This window comes from Elaeis guineensis, chromosome 10 (assembly GCF_000442705.2).
Source record: "Elaeis guineensis isolate ETL-2024a chromosome 10, EG11, whole genome shotgun sequence".
Classification (NCBI taxonomy): Eukaryota; Viridiplantae; Streptophyta; class Magnoliopsida; order Arecales; family Arecaceae; genus Elaeis; species Elaeis guineensis.
The window spans coordinates 22,003,091-22,021,504 of NC_026002.2; the positions used below are offsets into that span (position 1 = coordinate 22,003,091).

Here is an 18,414-nt window from a genome sequence, read left to right on the forward strand (position 1 = left end):
TCCAAGAATTCCGAATGAAACAACCTTGGGCCTTATCGAAGAGGAATGGGACGTGAGATTAATAACTTAAAAAAAAGAATTAAACTATCCCGATCCCTTTCAATGTTTGGAGTAATTATATGTCCCCATCCAATATTTCAAAAATATACACATACTCTCATATTTAAATATAAAAATTTAAAATTTAAAAAATAAAAAATTATTAAAATAAAAAATATAAAATATTATAAGATTCAAATAAATTAGATAATGATGATGTTAGTGAGGCCATTAATTTATTTAACAGAAAGATATTAATAAGAATTACATATCATGTATATAATAAAAATTAAATAATAAAATATATATTTTCAAAATAGAGGTGACTAATAATTAGCCCAACCTTCGAGGGAGGCTAGTATAATTTAGTTAAAAAAGTAGTATTTAGCACGTGCCATACACGACCATTTCACCAATTGATGGATGGCCATGATCCACCATGGCATCAGGATTTTGTTACATATACCCCGCCGCGGGCAGGCAAGACCACGAGGGAGAGGTCGCGGTGAGTGAAGGATGGATCGGGACTGGGGATCGAAGCCGGGGAGCGGCGGTGCGGCCTCCGCCCAGAATGAGGCGATCGACCGCCGGGAGCGCCTCCGGCGGCTCGCCCTCGAGACCATCGACCTCGCCAAGGACCCCTATTTCATGCGGAACCACCTGGGCAGGTACCTCCTCCTCCCAAACCCTAATCCTCGCCATTGCCGGATCTCCTCATCGTTTGATGCTGTGAATCTTGTGGCAGCTATGAGTGCAAGCTCTGTCTCACGCTCCACAACAACGAGGGGAACTACCTGGCCCACACCCAGGGGAAGCGCCACCAGACCAACCTCGCCAAGAGAGCTGCCCGCGAGGCCAAGGACGCCCCTGCCCAGCCCCAGCCCCACAAGCGAAAGGTCACCGTCCGCAAGACTGGTGAGCGCCCCCTTCCTTCCACCTTTTTCTCCCCCTTCGTCTTCCTCTTTTCCTCTTTGCTCTGCTGGAGTGGAAGAATGGGTAAAAAGCCCTTAAAGATTGGTTTTTTTTTTTTTTTTTTTTATGTTGTTTCCTCACTTGTGAGGTCCAAAGTAGATCGGCCATGAATCTTTTTGATGCGTTCTTATATGCAGGCGCAGATTTCTTCTAAACATAAGATAGTTTGTTCCTACTGAATTTGGTCACTTCTTTTTAAGCACATGAATGCAACGGTGTCTGATATTGTGAGTTTATGTTGGTGGGTTATGAAGGTCAAATCCATGGTTTGATAATTGATAATTGAATATTACCTTAAGTGTGATATGTATTTTGAAAGATTTGATTTTTTTTCCCTTTTAATTTTGGAAGAGGGTTTTAATTCTGCAAGAATTTGATAATCAGAGTTTGGCCATATATGAATTGATTTGATAGGAGACACCATAAGATAATGGAAGCACTTATGCTTTGGTCAAATGCATCTCCAGCAGTTCTAGCAGTGGAAAATACTCGAGATTACTATAAGAAATTTCTCTATTTTTATTCTATTGATGTTTTAAGTCCTCATCATCGAAGAATTTTCATCTGATGTTTTCCCTATATATTCTGTTCAATCAATACTATATCACCTATAGATTGTGTAAACCATGAACTATTCTTTTAAATATTAAACGTATGTTTGTATATTATGAGTAGAAAAAAAGATACATGAGTGCTAATCCTTGGTGTAAGTTCATTGTTAGTGACTCTTTCCATACTAGTTTTTAATGCTTCTCATTATTCGATCATGCATGTCCTAAAAATTTTAACACATCTCCTGTGTGTACCTTTCCTTCTTAAATCCCACCAAATTACTTTTGGTACCTGATCATAAGTTCTCCATAGTTGATCAAGACAATGTAGAATGTTTAATATTCTGTATGTCTTTTTGTTAATTGCAAACAAGAAGATTGCCTCGCATATAGATCTTCCTGTCATGATACTAAATTGGTCATCTAAGCTTGTCAAACTTTTCATATTTTTTTCTTTATCATTGTTTCCCATAACTTTGTTGAGTTCTGATTAGTTTAATGGCAATAGTTTGTGTACTTCCGTAGATCTTTCTTATGAATGGGTACTATAACACTTTTGCAATCATCTGATTTTTTTCTTTTTTCTCTCTTTAATTGTTCAAATCTGTATATGGTGAACTAGTTGCCTAAATTAACTCTACATCTCCCATGATGTATCCAAACATCAAATGATTTTCATCAAGCCTAAGTGCCTTACCTTGTCGCATCCTTTTAAAAGTTATTCTTTTAGTATTGAGCAAGGGAAACTTGCCAAATTGTGTATTATATCTTTTATACAATTCTCTCCAATAGAATCCTTTTTTTAACAATGTCTAGACATAACCTTTCCATCTTTGTTTAACCCAGTCATCTTCCATCAAATGTCTTAACTTTTAATGTATCTAAATCAACTAGTATTTCTTGATTCATCTTTTCATTTTGGCTAAATTTATCAATTTCATTTTCACGTTCCTTTGAATCAAGTCTTTCGAACTAAATTATCACATGCTATATAATAAGCTTTACTGACTACTCCTTTGCATCTTTCCTGACCTTACTTTGTCAACCAAGTTTATATCTTCATTTTTTTTTTTGATATTGTTTGAAGAAAACAATTACCTTGATTACCTCTTGTACTTCATCATTTGACCACCAAGTTTCTTGTTGTGCATGTCTTCGATACTTGACTTCAAGAATTTCTTTAGCCTTTTTAGTATAATAAGTCTTCCAAACTTATAATTTTTTTGGCTCAATTGTCATGTTTGCAATTCCTTTATCAGGTTATTGGTGAAAATGTTACATTTTATCATTAAATCCCACCATGTTATCATTGAAAATTTAGCGGTTCCATTTGTTTCCTCTTGCACCTAGTAAAGACATGCTAGGCTATTCTAGTTTTTTCGTGGAACAAGATATCCCACATCCCTATGCTTGACTTGTTCGTTTGTGATCTAGTCCATTTCCTGACTCGTCTTGACCCGACACTCAATAGCACTGTCCTGTCACTTGGGATGGTAGGATAGCCTTGCCATCCCACCAATATTTTAAATGTTGCTCCCAAGGCTATTGAGTTATTGTATACTAGGTCTCTTATGATATTAGCTTGCGCTCTTTTCATGTTGATCCATTTCTGTCATTGGAAAGAAATCTATGGCATTCTGAATTTTAAAAATAAGAGAATGATAATTTCTTAGCTTGTTGAACTTAGTGTTAGCTTCTAATGTTCATTGAGTTTCCTCATGTACACAACTCATGAAGGTAGTTCAACATCATAATTGAGCTAGTAAGATCCCTAGGAAGGTGCTTCACTTTCCTTTTGGGCTCTTGGGTTATTTAGTAGCATAACTACTAATATGTTAGGGTATCAAGGTTTTTTTTGATTATTGAATTGTTATACATTACTAATTTAGCATATTAGATGAGATGGTAAACCGGTTGTATGATACTCTTTAATGTAGAATTATTGAACATTGTGGTTATTAAACAAATACTATTAAAGATTTCTTTTACTAGATAAATGAAATTTATTTATGAAAATAAGTAGATTGTTGCAAAATAATAATTATAAACAAAAATATGAAATGCAATTAGATGCTATTATTAAGTTAGATTGAAGGTGTAACATTGTCATTGACTAAAGGAGTGAAAAAGGACTTTTTTTAGAGATTTTATACATATATATAATTAATCAGGAATAGGAATACAAAAACTGTTTTTTTTATTATTGCAATTTGTGAATTAGAATAAAATGTTGAACAATTACGACTATAAACATGGGAAAAATTTAATAGAGATTAGGGATATTAATGAACCCATGCTCTTGAGGCTTGTAAGGCCAATTCATGAAAAAAAATCTAGGATTGGAATGCATTTGTGCTAGGCATGGGCTGACCTTGTATTGGCCTTGTGGTAATATATTGCATTAGGAGCAATTTTGATGATATGTTATCTATTTAAAAATTTTTCATCAATAGTTATACAAATTTCTAAACCTAATTCTTGTACTATTCATATCTTCTCCTTTTCTCTCCATTTGTCCTTCACTCCCCTCATTGACATTTGATATAACCGAGGTTGGGCATATCATACCGAAGCGGGATGGTATGGGTTGTTGTGTTCTGGTTCAGTATCGATACATGGTTCCTGGGGCATATTGATACTCGGTATATTGAATTGGCTCATATTGATACTCAGTATGTCGAACCAGCTCCACACCAACACAGTAACAACATGGCATGCCGTGGTAACACAGCAACAGCATGGCACCAATATGGGGCCTGATATCGAAATGACATACCTTGGATGTAACCATAGCCATTGTCTTCCACGACCTTGAGCATGGTTTCTTCCTTGCACAAAATCTGATCGTCATGTTGACTATTATTGTTGTCTTGTTGCCAAATCCGATCACTTACTATTTGTTCCCACCTCTCGTTTTATCCCTAAGTTTATGCTTGCACCTATCTCCAGCAGTTTTGGCCAGGCTCGAGTTTTTGGGTTGACCAGGGTTGAGGTTGGCCCATAAGCTACAGAAAGGAAGGTTTTGTATGGTCTAGTCAAGCAAATGGTTGTATGAGAGAGGCTTTGTTGATAAGGCTACAATGAGGTACATATTGTGTAAAGCCAGGTTTTAAATCTTGTAGGATAGAGGTGTCTCGGTATCTTTATGGAATGGGGCACTTTGCTATCCTGTCCGGTCACAATAGGCATTCTGATCATGCATCTTGATAGATATCCTCCATCTCTCTACTCTTCTTTTTTCCTTTCTTTCTTTCTTTCTTTTTTTCCTTTCCTTCTTTTCTTTTTTCTTTCTACCTTCCTTTCATTTGTTTTCTTTCTTTTCTTATCACTTTCTTTTTTCCTTTTTTTCTTTTTCTTATCCCTTTCTTTTTTTCTTTTTCTTCTTCTTTTTCTTTTCTTTCTTCTTTCCTTCTTTCTTTCCTTCCTTTCTTTCGTTTTTCTTCTTCTTCTTTCCTTTCATTTTTTTCCTTTTTCAATCTTTCTTTTTATCTTTCCTCGTTCTTCTTCTTTCCTTATTTGGTTGGGTTTCGGAGTCTCAACCCCATCCTGATCCCGTTTTTCTTTGAGGAACGGGACGTGCAGGATGCCCCCCTCCCATCGGGATGTAAAACCTTGGTGCAAAGAACTTTTCTCCTACTTCTGTCTACATAGGTGTATTTTGTACACAGCATATTCAAGGTTATGTGGTAACATGAAATGTAGAACCATTAGATGAAGTGGAAACACTATTTGAGCATTATGTCTAAATAAGAGATGTTGACTAATATGTTTTAATCATGCCATGTTTTTTTAAAATAATACAAAAAATTAGGGTGATGAAGTTGCTATTACCATCTGCGAACTTAATATGCTAAACTTTCTTGCAGACTTTTATAATCTAAGTAGACTAAAACAGCCACTTAACATTTAAATATATATTGCTTAAATGGTAAATCATTGCCTAACATTTTAAGTTGCTGTTTTTCATAAAATGTTCAATTTCATCAAATTTTTTGCCAATGGTGCCAATGAAAAAAAGTTGAAGCTTGCCATTTGTTTCCGTTAGAATTATGTGCCCCATTTTAAACTCTTAATGTCGTAATATTAGTAGTGATGAGTTTGTCACAGTTCTTGAGTAAGAGATCACAACTAGAGCATGATGTAAGACTAGTAAATATGGATATAATATTGAATCAGTTATATTTGTTGACTTATTGCGCACCTCTATTGCTAGCAATGATGGTGATACCATCTTGAATCATCCGTTCAAGGCATACCGAGCCATAGTGGGGGGAGGCCAACATGGTTCTGCCCCTCACCTCGAGAAACCGGCGAGGGAGGGGGGGAGAGAGAGAGAGAGAAGGAAAAAGAGGAAAAGAGAGAGGAGGAGGGGGGGAGAGGGAGGCAACAATTGCTGACTTCACTTAAAGAAATTTCCAAAGAAAAAAAGGGGTTGGAGCCCCTATTATGCAGTGGCTAGAGGAGAGGGGCCTGGAAAGACCTCTCTCCCTCTTTCTTTCTCCCCCTCTCTACCCCTTCCTCTTCCTCTCCACCCACCCTTCCTCCCTCTCCTACCCACCCTTTCTCTCTCTCTCTCTGTCCCCCCCCTCTCTTCTCCCTCTCCCCTTCCCTCTTTGACTTCCCTGTGTTGGCATGCTGTTAGTTCGCATGGCACAATTCCATATCATATTGTTGGGCAACCATTGTAGGTTTCGGAACTGGTTCCGCCGACCTTGATGATTGGTGTAAACTTACTTTCTCATTTTTGTGATCAGTTGATTTTGGTACTTCGCATTTCAGAAGTTCTGTAATTATTTCATCATTAGTGGGGCAATATGGTTATTAGCTACTTGCGGTGATAGTGCTATGATTAACAGATACAAGAGGAAGCAACAAGAATGGACTTGAATATTTGTGAAATAAGTGCAAGAAGAAATGTCTCAAGGAATTGGTTAGAATTGGATATGAATAGTGAATGATTTGAGAAGGCTTGCCTAAGGATTTGCACTTGAGTTGAATTATATATGAGGTGATATGATTATCTTGAGGCAGGCTGTTTGGTATGGTTATGCTTGTGTTCCTTCTTGGTAGCAATCATAGACAATCATCTAACAACTTATAAATCTTTTAGCTATTTTTTCAACATCCACTAGGTTCTGTGAACAAGGCTTGAATCTTAAAGGTCAACTTTTAGATTTTTGAAAAATGCACATAGGCTTCTTTAAATGAAGAGTAACGGGAAGTTAATTTATCGAGTCTTTTATGGAAAAAGAATACATTGATGCCACAGAAAGAATGCTGAAGTATGTGATGTTTTACCTTATATCATGCATTCTGATTTTAATGCTTGAAATTTGGATGTTCAGCAATAAATGGATGAGAATTTTGAGGTGGAAGTGTGCTAGGCTAGCTGATGAGGAAGGATGAAACTGTTCCCTTGTTCCAAGTGGTTAGTTCATTATTAGGGCTTCTAGTGTGTAATGATTGGTTTTCTTCTGTTGCTAATTGTGGTTTCAAAGAAGAAATGGATACATTAGAAGAATCCTTGAAGTTAATTTGCCGGCAAAGCAGTGAAGAATCAATTGTAATTTGGCTATGGGCAATGCAGACTTGAGGAAGAAATACTAAGGAAGGCAGATTAGAGCAGAAAGAGGTAAAGAGCTAAGGAGATTAATGTTAAGTTGTGAGCAGATTTCATAACTGCCGAAATGGGATAGTGTGATCGGTACCATATCATTCTAGCACAAAACATGCACTGATGCACCTATACAAGTGTCAGGATGTTGAAACAGCTATCCAGTACATACTGGCTGTATCAGTGTGTATCTGTCAGTATCAGTGGTTTTTCAATTTTTTAGAATCTGTCAGTTTCAATACATACTGTCAGTACCAGTATGGTAGAAATACCATACCTTTCTTATGTAAAAATGTATGATGTTTGATAGCAGTATATGAACCCTTAGTTGTGAGAATATTCTATGAAAAAATTTGCCTGATCATGTATTTGTCCTTTGATTGTATTTATAGGCAAATTGTTTCTGAAGTCGGCTTTGCATAAATGGTATAGTATTGATTAGGTCATGCTTAGGATCTTTTTGTTAGTTTAGATTTTTTAATACCTAACAAACAAAGGAAATTATGAAAGTCATTTCCTTCATCTTTTCTATTATGAACTTTATCCACCTCACTTGACTATGACATTTGTTCAGGCATAGGAGAAATGAAATTGCTTGATGACCTCTGATTTATCCCCGATATCCCCCCCTCCCCCAAACCCAAAATAAAAAGAGGAGAAGAAAAAAAAAACATGAATGGCATTTCTTTCATGCTTAGGTTATCTTGTTTTTCTGTACATGATGAAATATAATTCAGCTGTTCTAGCTTCGTATGAGGAAAACAATATGCTGATACCCTTTCACGAGAATGGGTTTTACACATAATACATCATACCCTTTCAATGTTTCCAGCTGCACAGGAAGTTCATGGCGCCCATCTGTAATTACCAATCATGTAAATGCAACTTGATGATTTAAAGCCGTCTGTTGGAATATCTTGCTGTCCATCAGTTTTTTCTTCCTTTTTCTTTAAGTAGGACACATAGACTCTTCATGATGTGTGTAGCAATTTCACTTTTATTGTATTTATCAGATATGGATTTCAATCAATTTTCTGAGTTGTACTCCAGATTTTATTTTTATGCTAATAATTTTCACTTCTAATATAGTTTCTTAATGTGTCTAAAATATAATCCCTAATTCTCTAGATTGATTTATAGTTTTATATCCATCTACAAACTTCAAGTCCTGTGAAACTATCCAATGAGTAAAATTTCTGCAATATCAGTTTAGTTAGGTCTGTCTTTCATTTAAGATGCCTTTTGGCAAATATTATAATTCATCGTGCGTAGTACTTTAGTTGTCTTGGGAACAGTGTGTATATGTTATTCTTATGTTACATTTGATCTTTCACTTCTACACTAGGTTAGATAGTTTGCAATCTCCCTCCAAAGAAATAGTGGGTGGGGGTAATCTAATTGTGTAGAAGGTGGTTCATAATATTTATGAAGAGCATTCATTGTTATATATCTAAGAGTGTATGCTGGTCATTGATTCTTATGTTAATCTAGATTAGTTGCATGCAAGGATTGCCGTACCGGATTGAACCGTCCGGTACGGGGCGTGCCGAACCGTCCCGACGGAGAACCGAGACAGTTCCGGCATGCAAAACGGCACATGCCGGTGCTGGAGAAAAAGAGAGAGAGAGAGGGAGGGAGGAAGAAAAAGAGGGAGGGGAATCCGTCGGAGGGCAGCTGTGGTCGTCGGGTGACAGAAAGGGCTCCCGCGGCTCCGCGCGGGGAACAGGGGCGATCCGCCCGTTTCTCGGAGTTTTTTTTGAAAAAAGCCTTTTCAAAGTGAAATCGGCATGGGTTTTGCTAGCTTCACTTAAAGTGAAGCCGGCAAGGGTTTTGCCGACTTCACTTTGAAAAGACTTTTTTTAAAAAAAAAGCCCCGAGAAACAGGGGCGGATCGCCCCTATTCCCTGCGCGAAGCCGCGGGAGCCCTTTCTGCCGTCCGACGGTCACGGTGGCCCCTCCGGCAGATTCCCCTCCCTCTTTTTCTTCCTCCCTCCCTCTCTCTCTCTTTTTTTTCCCCGGTTCATCTGTATTTTCCTTCGTCGGTTCGTCTCGGTTCGGAATGGAACAGAGACGTGCTATACCGTACCGCCGGCCGGCCGATCCGGCCACCGGTTCCGCCAACCTTGGTTGCATGTATACTGAGGTATTTAACTATTTTTAATCATGTTTCACTATTATGTCTAAAAATGATATTTTTTCACATCAAATAAGAGTTGTAAAAATGACCAGTACATCGTTTAACTGTTTTTTTTGTTGAACACCATGATCTAAAGGGTGTCTGGTCATTGCACTATTGCATTAAATGTATCTGAAAGCATTCGACACACAAGCTAGATAGCTGAAATTCCCTTCAAGGTAAATGGTGTGATGGTGGTGTGCTTCGATTACACCTTATGCATATTGTAACCGAAGTGGGCACATTCAATGCATATTTCTACACCACGTTATGCCCTGGTGTGCCCAAATTTAAGTCAATATACCTTCATGATTTACACCTTATGCATTATGTATTCAAGAATCATAATGTTATCTGATAACAAAATAAATCAATTAGTTTTATCTGTGTTATTTGTCTCTTACCATGTATAAAGAGAATGCATGAATGATTGACTATCAGACATTAAGTACCTGCTCACGTGTATCACACATCATGTGCAAGGAAAGAACATCGACATCAAAATAGGAAAATACAATCAGACACTAAAAAAACAGGCTTTTAATTTCTAACACAGAAATCACAAGAAAGTTGGCCTTTTAGGAGTTGCAAGAAATAAACTATCTTTAATCAGCTGGGACAGAACAGGATTGTAACTGGATGGGATAGGTTCATTGGGAAAAAAAGAAAGTAATTGGATTCTTGATGCATGATTGGACTCTTAATGCACAACATTCTCTTTTTTTCTCTCAGAAGAAATCTCAAACGGACACTCTCCTTTAATCATCAAACGGCTTTCTCTTTCTCTCTTAACAAGTTTGAACTTCCAAAAATTTTAAAAGAAAATCTAACTAGATGGACTGCTCCTAGTAGTTCATTTTGATACTAATAGGATGATATGATTATAGCCATTCATTTTCAAAAACATGCAACGCACTTGTCAAGGTCAAACTTGTGAATAAAAAGTATTCAGGCACTTGAAATTGTGTCCATATGCAGTGGATCGAGTGGATTATTGACTTTGATTGGTTGTTATACATTTGCCACTTGGGCATAGCTATGTCACAATGCATTGGTAATATCAAGCAAGCTTTTCGATTCCGGTGGGATGGCAAGGCATCCCACCTGCCCAAGAATCAGGATGGGGCACCTTCCCAAGTGTCACTATGGGAAGATTCAGAAAATGGGCCCGGATGGGATGAGATATCCACCATTCCAAGTGTTGGTATGCGGGGCATCTTGTTCTAGGAAAAACTAGGATGCTCCCATGATCCCATCCGACTGTAACTGAAACCTTGATATCAAGTTTATTCATTGCATGTGCACATTCTTCTCTTTTTGCATGCATGTATGTGTGGATTTCCTTGCTTCTCGTTGGTGCTTAGTCTATGTCTTTCTATGGATGCAGTTAAGATTGGCAGACCTGGATATAGGGTAACGAAGCAATTTGATTCAGAGACCAAGCAGCGTTCTCTTCTGTTCCAGGTTTGCGTATATTATTTATGTAGTCTTATTTAGTGGAATTACTTGCTAATATTGGTTTCTAGTCCCTTTTCTAAATTTTACTTTGTTTTGAATATGTTTAGGTTGCAATACTTTGTGACAGTGTGATTGATTTTAATCTCTCTCATTAACTAGATTTTTCACCTCAACTCAGATTAAAGATTCAAGTGCTAGTACCAATGTGCATACCGACCAGCATGGCACATGCCATATGAGCTTAGTGCCAGCAGCATGGAGCCATATGAACCTGTGCTGAACTGACATGGGTTAATACCCAGTGTATATACCCTGTGCTACACATGCTTGCTCAATGCTGGCAGAAGCATGGCATGATGCAAACATTAGTTGAATTCTTGAAGTACATGTTTAGTAATATTTCTCATAGGAAAAAAGTTGTGTTGCTGGGATGATTTATCATACAATGTGTCAATGTCATGACATGTACTCTGGAAATATATTTTCTTCCCTTATGAAGTTATTAAGGCTAAAACATTTTCATTTTTCTCATATATTCTTGTTGTCAGATGGGTGAGCCTTGTTACAACAGTAAGGTTGCTTTACCGTGGCCTGGAGGTCATGGGTTCAAAACACTGAAGTAGCCTCTGTGCATGTGGGTAAGGCTGTGTAAACCTGACCCCTCCCAGACCCAGGCAGGAGTCTAGCACCAGCCTGCCCTTTACATATTCCCATTGTCTGTAAATCTTAACATGAAAATATTGGTGGATTTAAAGAGTAAAGAGCAAACCCTTAAGTTTATAACCTTTGAATGCTATCTCCGGAGAGTGAAATCTCATTGCATGTTTGGTTTTGAGGGTTGGTGACTTACAGATGCATGTATGGCTTTTCTTCTTCTCTTTTTACTTGTTATAACTCTTCATCTTCCTTTTTGCTGCTTCACCTACTTCCACCATCTCTTTTAGATTTTGTATGGAAAACTTTAAAATCATGTCATGGCTTCTTACCAAGTTGTACTCTGTTATTAAACTGTTGATGACAATAAGGTCGACAGTCCAAAATTTTGGGCCAAGTACATATCATGTTAATGTGATCCATTTCTTTCTTGGATGCCCGTGTTGTGCATGTTGCTGGATGGGAAATTATAAAACCTTTATAGTCCTTTTCATATTACTAAAAAATATCATGTTATTGGGGAGAAGAGCACTGGAACAAACATGGGGATAATTAGATATGCACTCTTGTTGGATCATGGACTGGTTCTCCACTACATAGTATGTCTCCATTCCCGAGTCCATCTCATTTGAGCTTTCTTTCTCTTACTAGGAGTCCTCTTAACCTAGGGGTTTTTCTATAATCCTAGTTCCATACAGTATATAATTTTTTCATTCTTTATTTTTTAATGGATGATGTTTCTCAAGGATTGACTTCCGATATATTGTATTTATTATAAGTGGCAAGTCATTGATTTTTAGATATAGAGATGAATATGCTGTTCTTACATTAAGGATAAAAATGTTGATGAATGTTGTATTGTGTCAGTAGGCAAGTTACTTAGAAAAAAAGAATTGTATTTATTGTTTTGGCTTTCATTAGCATACATCAGTGGACGTACTTAAATCGCTTGAATGCTATTTCAGATTGAATATCCGGAAATTGAAGATAATACTAAGCCAAGGCACCGATTCATGTCATCCTTTGAGCAGGTATGTTCTTGCTGTGTTATGGTAGCTCTATTTGGTTAATTTGATTCAATAGAACAAAGATGTGATGTGCTGAGCCAGCTTACCTCCAATATTTGCAGCTGCATCATTTTTCTTAACCTATTCAATTTCCTTTGGAGAACATGCTATTCAGTTCATTGTCTTGTTTGTGGCAGAGGGTCCAAGCCTGTGACAAGAGATACCAGTATCTTCTATTTGCAGCTGAACCATATGAAATCATTGCTTTCAAGGTTTTCTCCTATAGCGTACACCACCTAAAATAATTATTGTCTCGTGTTATTATCTTACTTTAAGCTATTTATTCCTCTCCAGGTTCCTAGCACTGAGATTGATAAATCCACTCCAAAGTTCTTTTCACATTGGGATCCAGACCTAAAAATGTTCACGGTTTGTTGGCGCTGATTGTTTACCCTCTGATTATTATTTCCTTACTGCAGTGACTTATATTTAGCCCTATCTGAAATTGCGTGGGTCTTGGTGTCATCTGCAGCTGCAGCTGTACTTCAAGACCAAGCCACCAGAAGGTAATAAACCACAGGCAGCACCTCCACCGGTGCCCAATGGCACTGCAGCTCCCGGTGTTCCTCCGAGGCCATTACCCCCACCACCTCAAGCACCACCGCCGCCACCACCACCGCCACAAGTACCAACGCCTATGGCAGGCACGCTGCCCCCACCTCCACCACCGGTGGCTAACGGTCCTCCGCGACCAATACCACCTCCACCTGCGGGAAGCGGCACAATGGCTAACTTCACTCCAGGCATCCAGACTGCTCCTCGGCCTCCTCCACAAGGCTTTCCTGGACAGCAGATTCAAGGCCTAGGTGCTCGCCCACCACCACCACCCCCCATGGGTCGCTAGATTCTGAGGCTACTCTCTTCCAGTTATCGAGGGGCAAGCAAGTACCGGGCGATCAGCTTCTGCTTGACATGTCTTACCTGTTATCTGTTGCAATTGGTTTCCTACTTGAAGTGATTTTGTCCCCTCTTACCTAATCATATTTCTTCTCAGAACTGCATGCGCAGCTGCAGAAGACAGCCATATGATAAGATGCAAATCACATGTATGATCAGGTGAATTAGTCTGAACCGCGTTGAAAGTTGATGGATCGCACTATTAAGTCCATTTAAAGGTGATTTCAAGGATCGACTGCACTAATGCTATTTGGTCTTCAGTGATTAACTTCTTTAATTCCTTTTGCAATCTCCCAGAGCTTCAAGTTTGAAAAAGAATGGCAATCATATATCCTTGTAGGTCAGCTGCGCTGATGCAAATTTGATCTTGCAATATGTTTGGCATGCTGCAGGTCCCTGAAGAATTAATGTCCCTTTCAAAAAGAAAATCTGTGCACTTATGAGAACATTGCAACAATAAAATAATAAATCAATGCTAAGATGTTGAGAGCTTTTCCAAAATTATTGTTCTCAAAAAAAAAAAAAAAAAAAAAAATCCAACAATAAGATCGGGGACAAAGGGGTACGACTGCCATGTTATCACTTCCATATCTGGAATCCCTCGTTACATGCTTAGTGGCATTGTCTCTCACGTTTACAATCATTTTGTGGCCTTGCAAATTTGTTGGCAGGTGGCAAGATATTGTTGGCAAAGTTGGCCTTGGGACTTTACTCCACCTAATCAAAATTCGAGTAATTACAGTGGTGGTCAAGTGATATGTGGCGTTCTAATCAATTTTTTTGTAAATTAAATTAAAATTACAAGACGAAAAGAACCAAATATAAACACCTTTATACATGGATTAGTCAACACAGATATATTTGATATTCCTGCCCCCAGAGAAACAAAATTGATTTTCTAAAGCTATTCTTAATTTTTGAAATATCTTTGAGCAAGGAATTACCTTATCAAACAATCAGCAACCATTGCACTGCTCCTGCGGTTAACATGGAAAAGCTACCATCATATGGATCAATTATCTCAGACCATGCTTTCTTGGAGCACAGAGTGCTGCTGCTATTACATAGTCACAGTGTAGATTTAACTCAATACTATTGTTAGCGACGCTCAAATGAAGTTCAAAAGCAACTTCAATAGTGACAAAAATTTAAAATTTAATAAAATTATGAAAATTATTTTCAAAACAAGATATTAATAGTTAAAATGTTGATATGTACATATTAATGAAATATTAATTTTATAATTATGTATTTGTTAATATAAAATAAAATTGGAAAATACTTCAGTGAACTGTATGCAAAGTGATAAAATTTGAAAATTATTTAATATTTTTTTAATATTTAGACTAGCTGCAAATAAATTTTAGCATTATTTGACAAATAACTGAAGATCATGTTTGCCATAATTTTTTAATAATTTAAAGAATATTATTATTATTACTTCATTACTACTTAGTAGTACACTCTTCCATTAGTTGATATGAAAGAGAGATGCCTATCAAGAATATATGTTTAAACAATAACACTTTTCTATCAAAAAAAAAATACTTACAAACCCAAAATATGAACATAGAAATTAAAGGTGGAAGATTAGATTTGCTCGGTTATATAATTCTTTGGAATCAAAAGAGGGTTCCGGCACCCACCCATTTTATTGATAGGACTAGGACTCGAAACTATTTTGTTGCTAAACTATATATTTTATGTAAAAAATATAAATATAAAAATTGAATGAATAATATTGGAAGAAATGGAGGCGCATCAACCAAAAAAAACTATCATAAGGATAATCAAAGTAATCATATAAATAATTCTATATAATTCAGTATTTAGATCTATTAATGAAATGCTGAATGCTAATTACAATCTAATTTACATATAGAGATAATTGATAGCACAAATGGACGATCTTATATTCATTCTATATATGATGAAGTTATGGCTTTTGATAGTTGGTGATGGACTGAAAAAATTGGTAGGAGAGATATTGTTCTTTAGCAAAGATCCATTTTAGTACAATATGTCCAAACTACATGCCTTTACAATACCTATTTTTATTTTCTTGTAGAAAAGATGTTGGCCGATCAATAATCAATACAAAATTATTTCAATTAGAATTGAAAACAAAGTATATATTTTTGTAATGGATTTGATGCTAAAAGAAAAACTCTTCTATAGGATGGTTAGCATATTCAGCAAAACATCATTAATAGTTATAGCATTATTAAAGAAAATTGACTAAAATAATTATGATTCGATTAGAGGAAAAGAAGATTTTTTTCAATCCGTTTAACTCGAATCTTATTAAAAAAAAAAAAAGAAGAGATAAGAATTTCAAAAATAGGGCTTAAGTACTCTTTTGTTTCTTTGATGGATTTATAAACAAGATACAAGTCTCCATTTATAATAGCAAAGTTCTCCCTTAAACAAATTTAGGTTGGATACCTCTTTCTAGCTTTTTGAAGAACTTCCATCCTTACATAATCACGTGAGATTCCTTTTGCTAATTATAGTAGGACCTTTTATTTGAAATAGATATGTCTAATAAAAATAATCTAAACATATATTATGTCATCATCCATACGAGTGATAATGTGATATATGGATGCTAACATATCACTTAGTTATTGGACACTTTCGAATAAAATTTTATAGTAGATGCTACATCATTACCCATGCTATATCAGCAAAATAAAAATTTCTATCTCCTAAGCCACATCATTATCCATATGCCATGTCACCTCAATTAATGCCATATCATCTTTATTTATACGATTTTTGCCATGGATATTTATTTTCACCACATAAGCATTGGTTATTGCCAACTAGAATTTTTGATAAGAGAAAATAATTAGAATCTATAAAAAGGATCATACTCAAATAGTTCACAAAGTATGGGGACTAAATTTTAGGTTTTTATAGTTCAGGGATATTTTTAAAAAATGCATATTAATTCAGGACTAGAAACATAATTGATACCCCCTCAATTTTAAATCAATTTTACTTATACCCCCTCAACTTTAAAAAGCATCAAACTATTCCACCAAATTTTCGAGATATTTCGAAATGATCCTACTGTTCACTTACCAACAAATAGTATTAGCTTGTTATTTGAAATAGATAAATTTTTTTTCACTCATATAAGAGAGGTAGCCGATGAGCAAGGGATGAAGGTGGTGGAGCCGCCATAGAGGAGGAGAGTGGGATTGTAGAGGTCGGCATAGAGGGGAGAGGATGGTATCAAATGTCTTATAAACGAGATTGGAGGAGGAGGAGAGAAGGTGAGGAGGGGAAAAAAGAGATCATAGGCAAGGAAAGGATGGAGGTGGAGGGAGCCAATGTGAAGAGAGAGAGCTTATGAGTAGGCCTAGAGGAGAAGAACAACAAAGAGGAGAAGGGGGTGAGGAGGAAGGGGAGGGAGAAGGAGGTATCGCCGGTTAGGAAGGATGAAGGTAGAGAGAGTCACTATGTATAAGGAGGGCGGGGTCCTGAAAGTTGGCATGGAGGGGGAGGGTGTTATTGAAGGCCTCATGGTCATGGGTAGAATTAGAGGAGACAGAGGAGGAAAAGAAGGAGAAAATAGTGAAGAGGAAGGAGAGGAGGGGGGAGGAGAGGTCACCGACGAAAAAAGAGTGGAGGTAGAAAGAGCCATTGTGGGGAGGGAGAGCTCATAGGCGAGCTTGAAAGAAGACATGTAGCGATCTGAATGGTTCTTTTGATTTTTTGAGAGCCTCCACTCTTGAGATTTGTCAAAGTTAACTTCGATAGCAGTATGAGAAATGACAGAGATAGTGCAAACTATGTTATTCATGGCTTGGATATCAGACTACTGGCTGCTAGGGGCTCATCCCTTTTTGAATCATCAATCCTCAATGCGAAGCTCTGTACCGTTTGAGCTGGCATTATCTGTGCACGTCAGGAACTGTGGGCTGAGAGGATCTTTATTGAGAGTGACTCTACCACGGTTATTAATTGGATCTTTGATGAGGAGAGGTATCTTGATGTTCATCTGTTGCTCCATAACATTTAGAGGGCCCTCAGTCATTCTACCATGATGACTGTTCGACATGTCTTTCGAGAGATGATCAGTGTTGTGGACTACGTTGCTTCCTTCGTGGCCGACCATACTGAAGACTAAATTTGACGTCGAGGTAACGACTATCCAAAAATACTGTGTGATATTTTGTACTTTAATATTTTCGATTGCACTCGTACTAGACTAGTGTGACCGTCCGATTATACAAAAAAAAAAGGACAATAGGGAGGAGAAAGGGATAAGAAGGAAGGGAAGGAGAAGGATGGATTATCGATGAGAAATGAATGGAGATGGAAGAAGTTGTTATAGAGGAAGAGGGCTCATGGGCAAACTTAGATGAGGAGGAGGAGGAGAAGTGGGTGAGGTGGAAGGAGAGAAGAGGGAAGGAGGGGTCACCAACGATGAATGAGTGGAGATAGAGAGAGCCTCTATAAAGGGGGGAGGTCTTATAGACGAGCTTAAAGAAAGAGAACGACGAAGATAGGGGGTGAGAAGAAAGGGGAGGAGGGGAAAGGAGGAAGGAGGGATATCGACGGTGGTGGAAGAGGAGAGGGCAATCAAGGAGAAGAAAGCGAAAGGGGAAGAAAGAGAAAGGAGGGATGTGAGCGGCATAGGAGAAGGGGAGCAATTAGAGAGGAGGAAGAAGAAAAAAGGAGGAAGAGAAACATACTTTGATCATTTTGTATAATAATGATACTATGTGATGATCATATGATATTATTTTATTAACAAAGATAAATGATAGGATTATTTTGGAATATCTCTAAAATTTGAAAGATAGTTTGGTACTTTTTAAAATAAATAGAATATAAATAAAATTAGATTAAAATTTTAAAAAATATTTTTATAATTTATATAAATTTTAAGTTATAATTAAAAAAAAAAACTTCAACCCAACTTTATTTAAGGCTTCCGTAGGTTTTTTCTCTTTTTCTTTTTCACCGGAACCG

The 18,414-nt window shown here is 37.1% G+C and overlaps 1 protein-coding gene across 1 annotated transcript; it reads left to right on the forward strand.

Annotated features, from left to right (window-relative positions):
• Nucleotides 1-508: 508 nt before the first annotated feature.
• Nucleotides 509-13,705, forward strand: LOC105059800 (uncharacterized). Its single transcript, XM_010943242.4, has 7 exons — nucleotides 509-707; nucleotides 785-954; nucleotides 10,740-10,816; nucleotides 12,430-12,495; nucleotides 12,669-12,743; nucleotides 12,826-12,900; nucleotides 13,004-13,705. The coding sequence occupies exons 1-7, from the start codon at nucleotides 556-558 to the stop codon at nucleotides 13,373-13,375; spliced, it is 987 nt and encodes a 328-aa protein (XP_010941544.1). The 5' UTR covers nucleotides 509-555; the 3' UTR covers nucleotides 13,376-13,705.
• The last annotated feature ends 4,709 nt before the right edge of the window (nucleotides 13,706-18,414 follow it).

What these genes read in the sequence shown, in the direction of transcription:
- LOC105059800 (XM_010943242.4), top strand. Translation starts at nt 556, where the DNA reads ATGGATCGGGACTGGGGATCGAAGCCGGGGAGCGGCGGTGCGGCCTCC. An exon ending in TCATGTCATCCTTTGAGCAG is followed by an intron (nt 12,496 to 12,668) that starts GTATGTTCTTGC and finishes TGTTTGTGGCAG; the next exon opens with AGGGTCCAAGCCTGTGACAA. An exon ending in ATGAAATCATTGCTTTCAAG is followed by an intron (nt 12,744 to 12,825) that starts GTTTTCTCCTAT and finishes ATTCCTCTCCAG; the next exon opens with GTTCCTAGCACTGAGATTGA.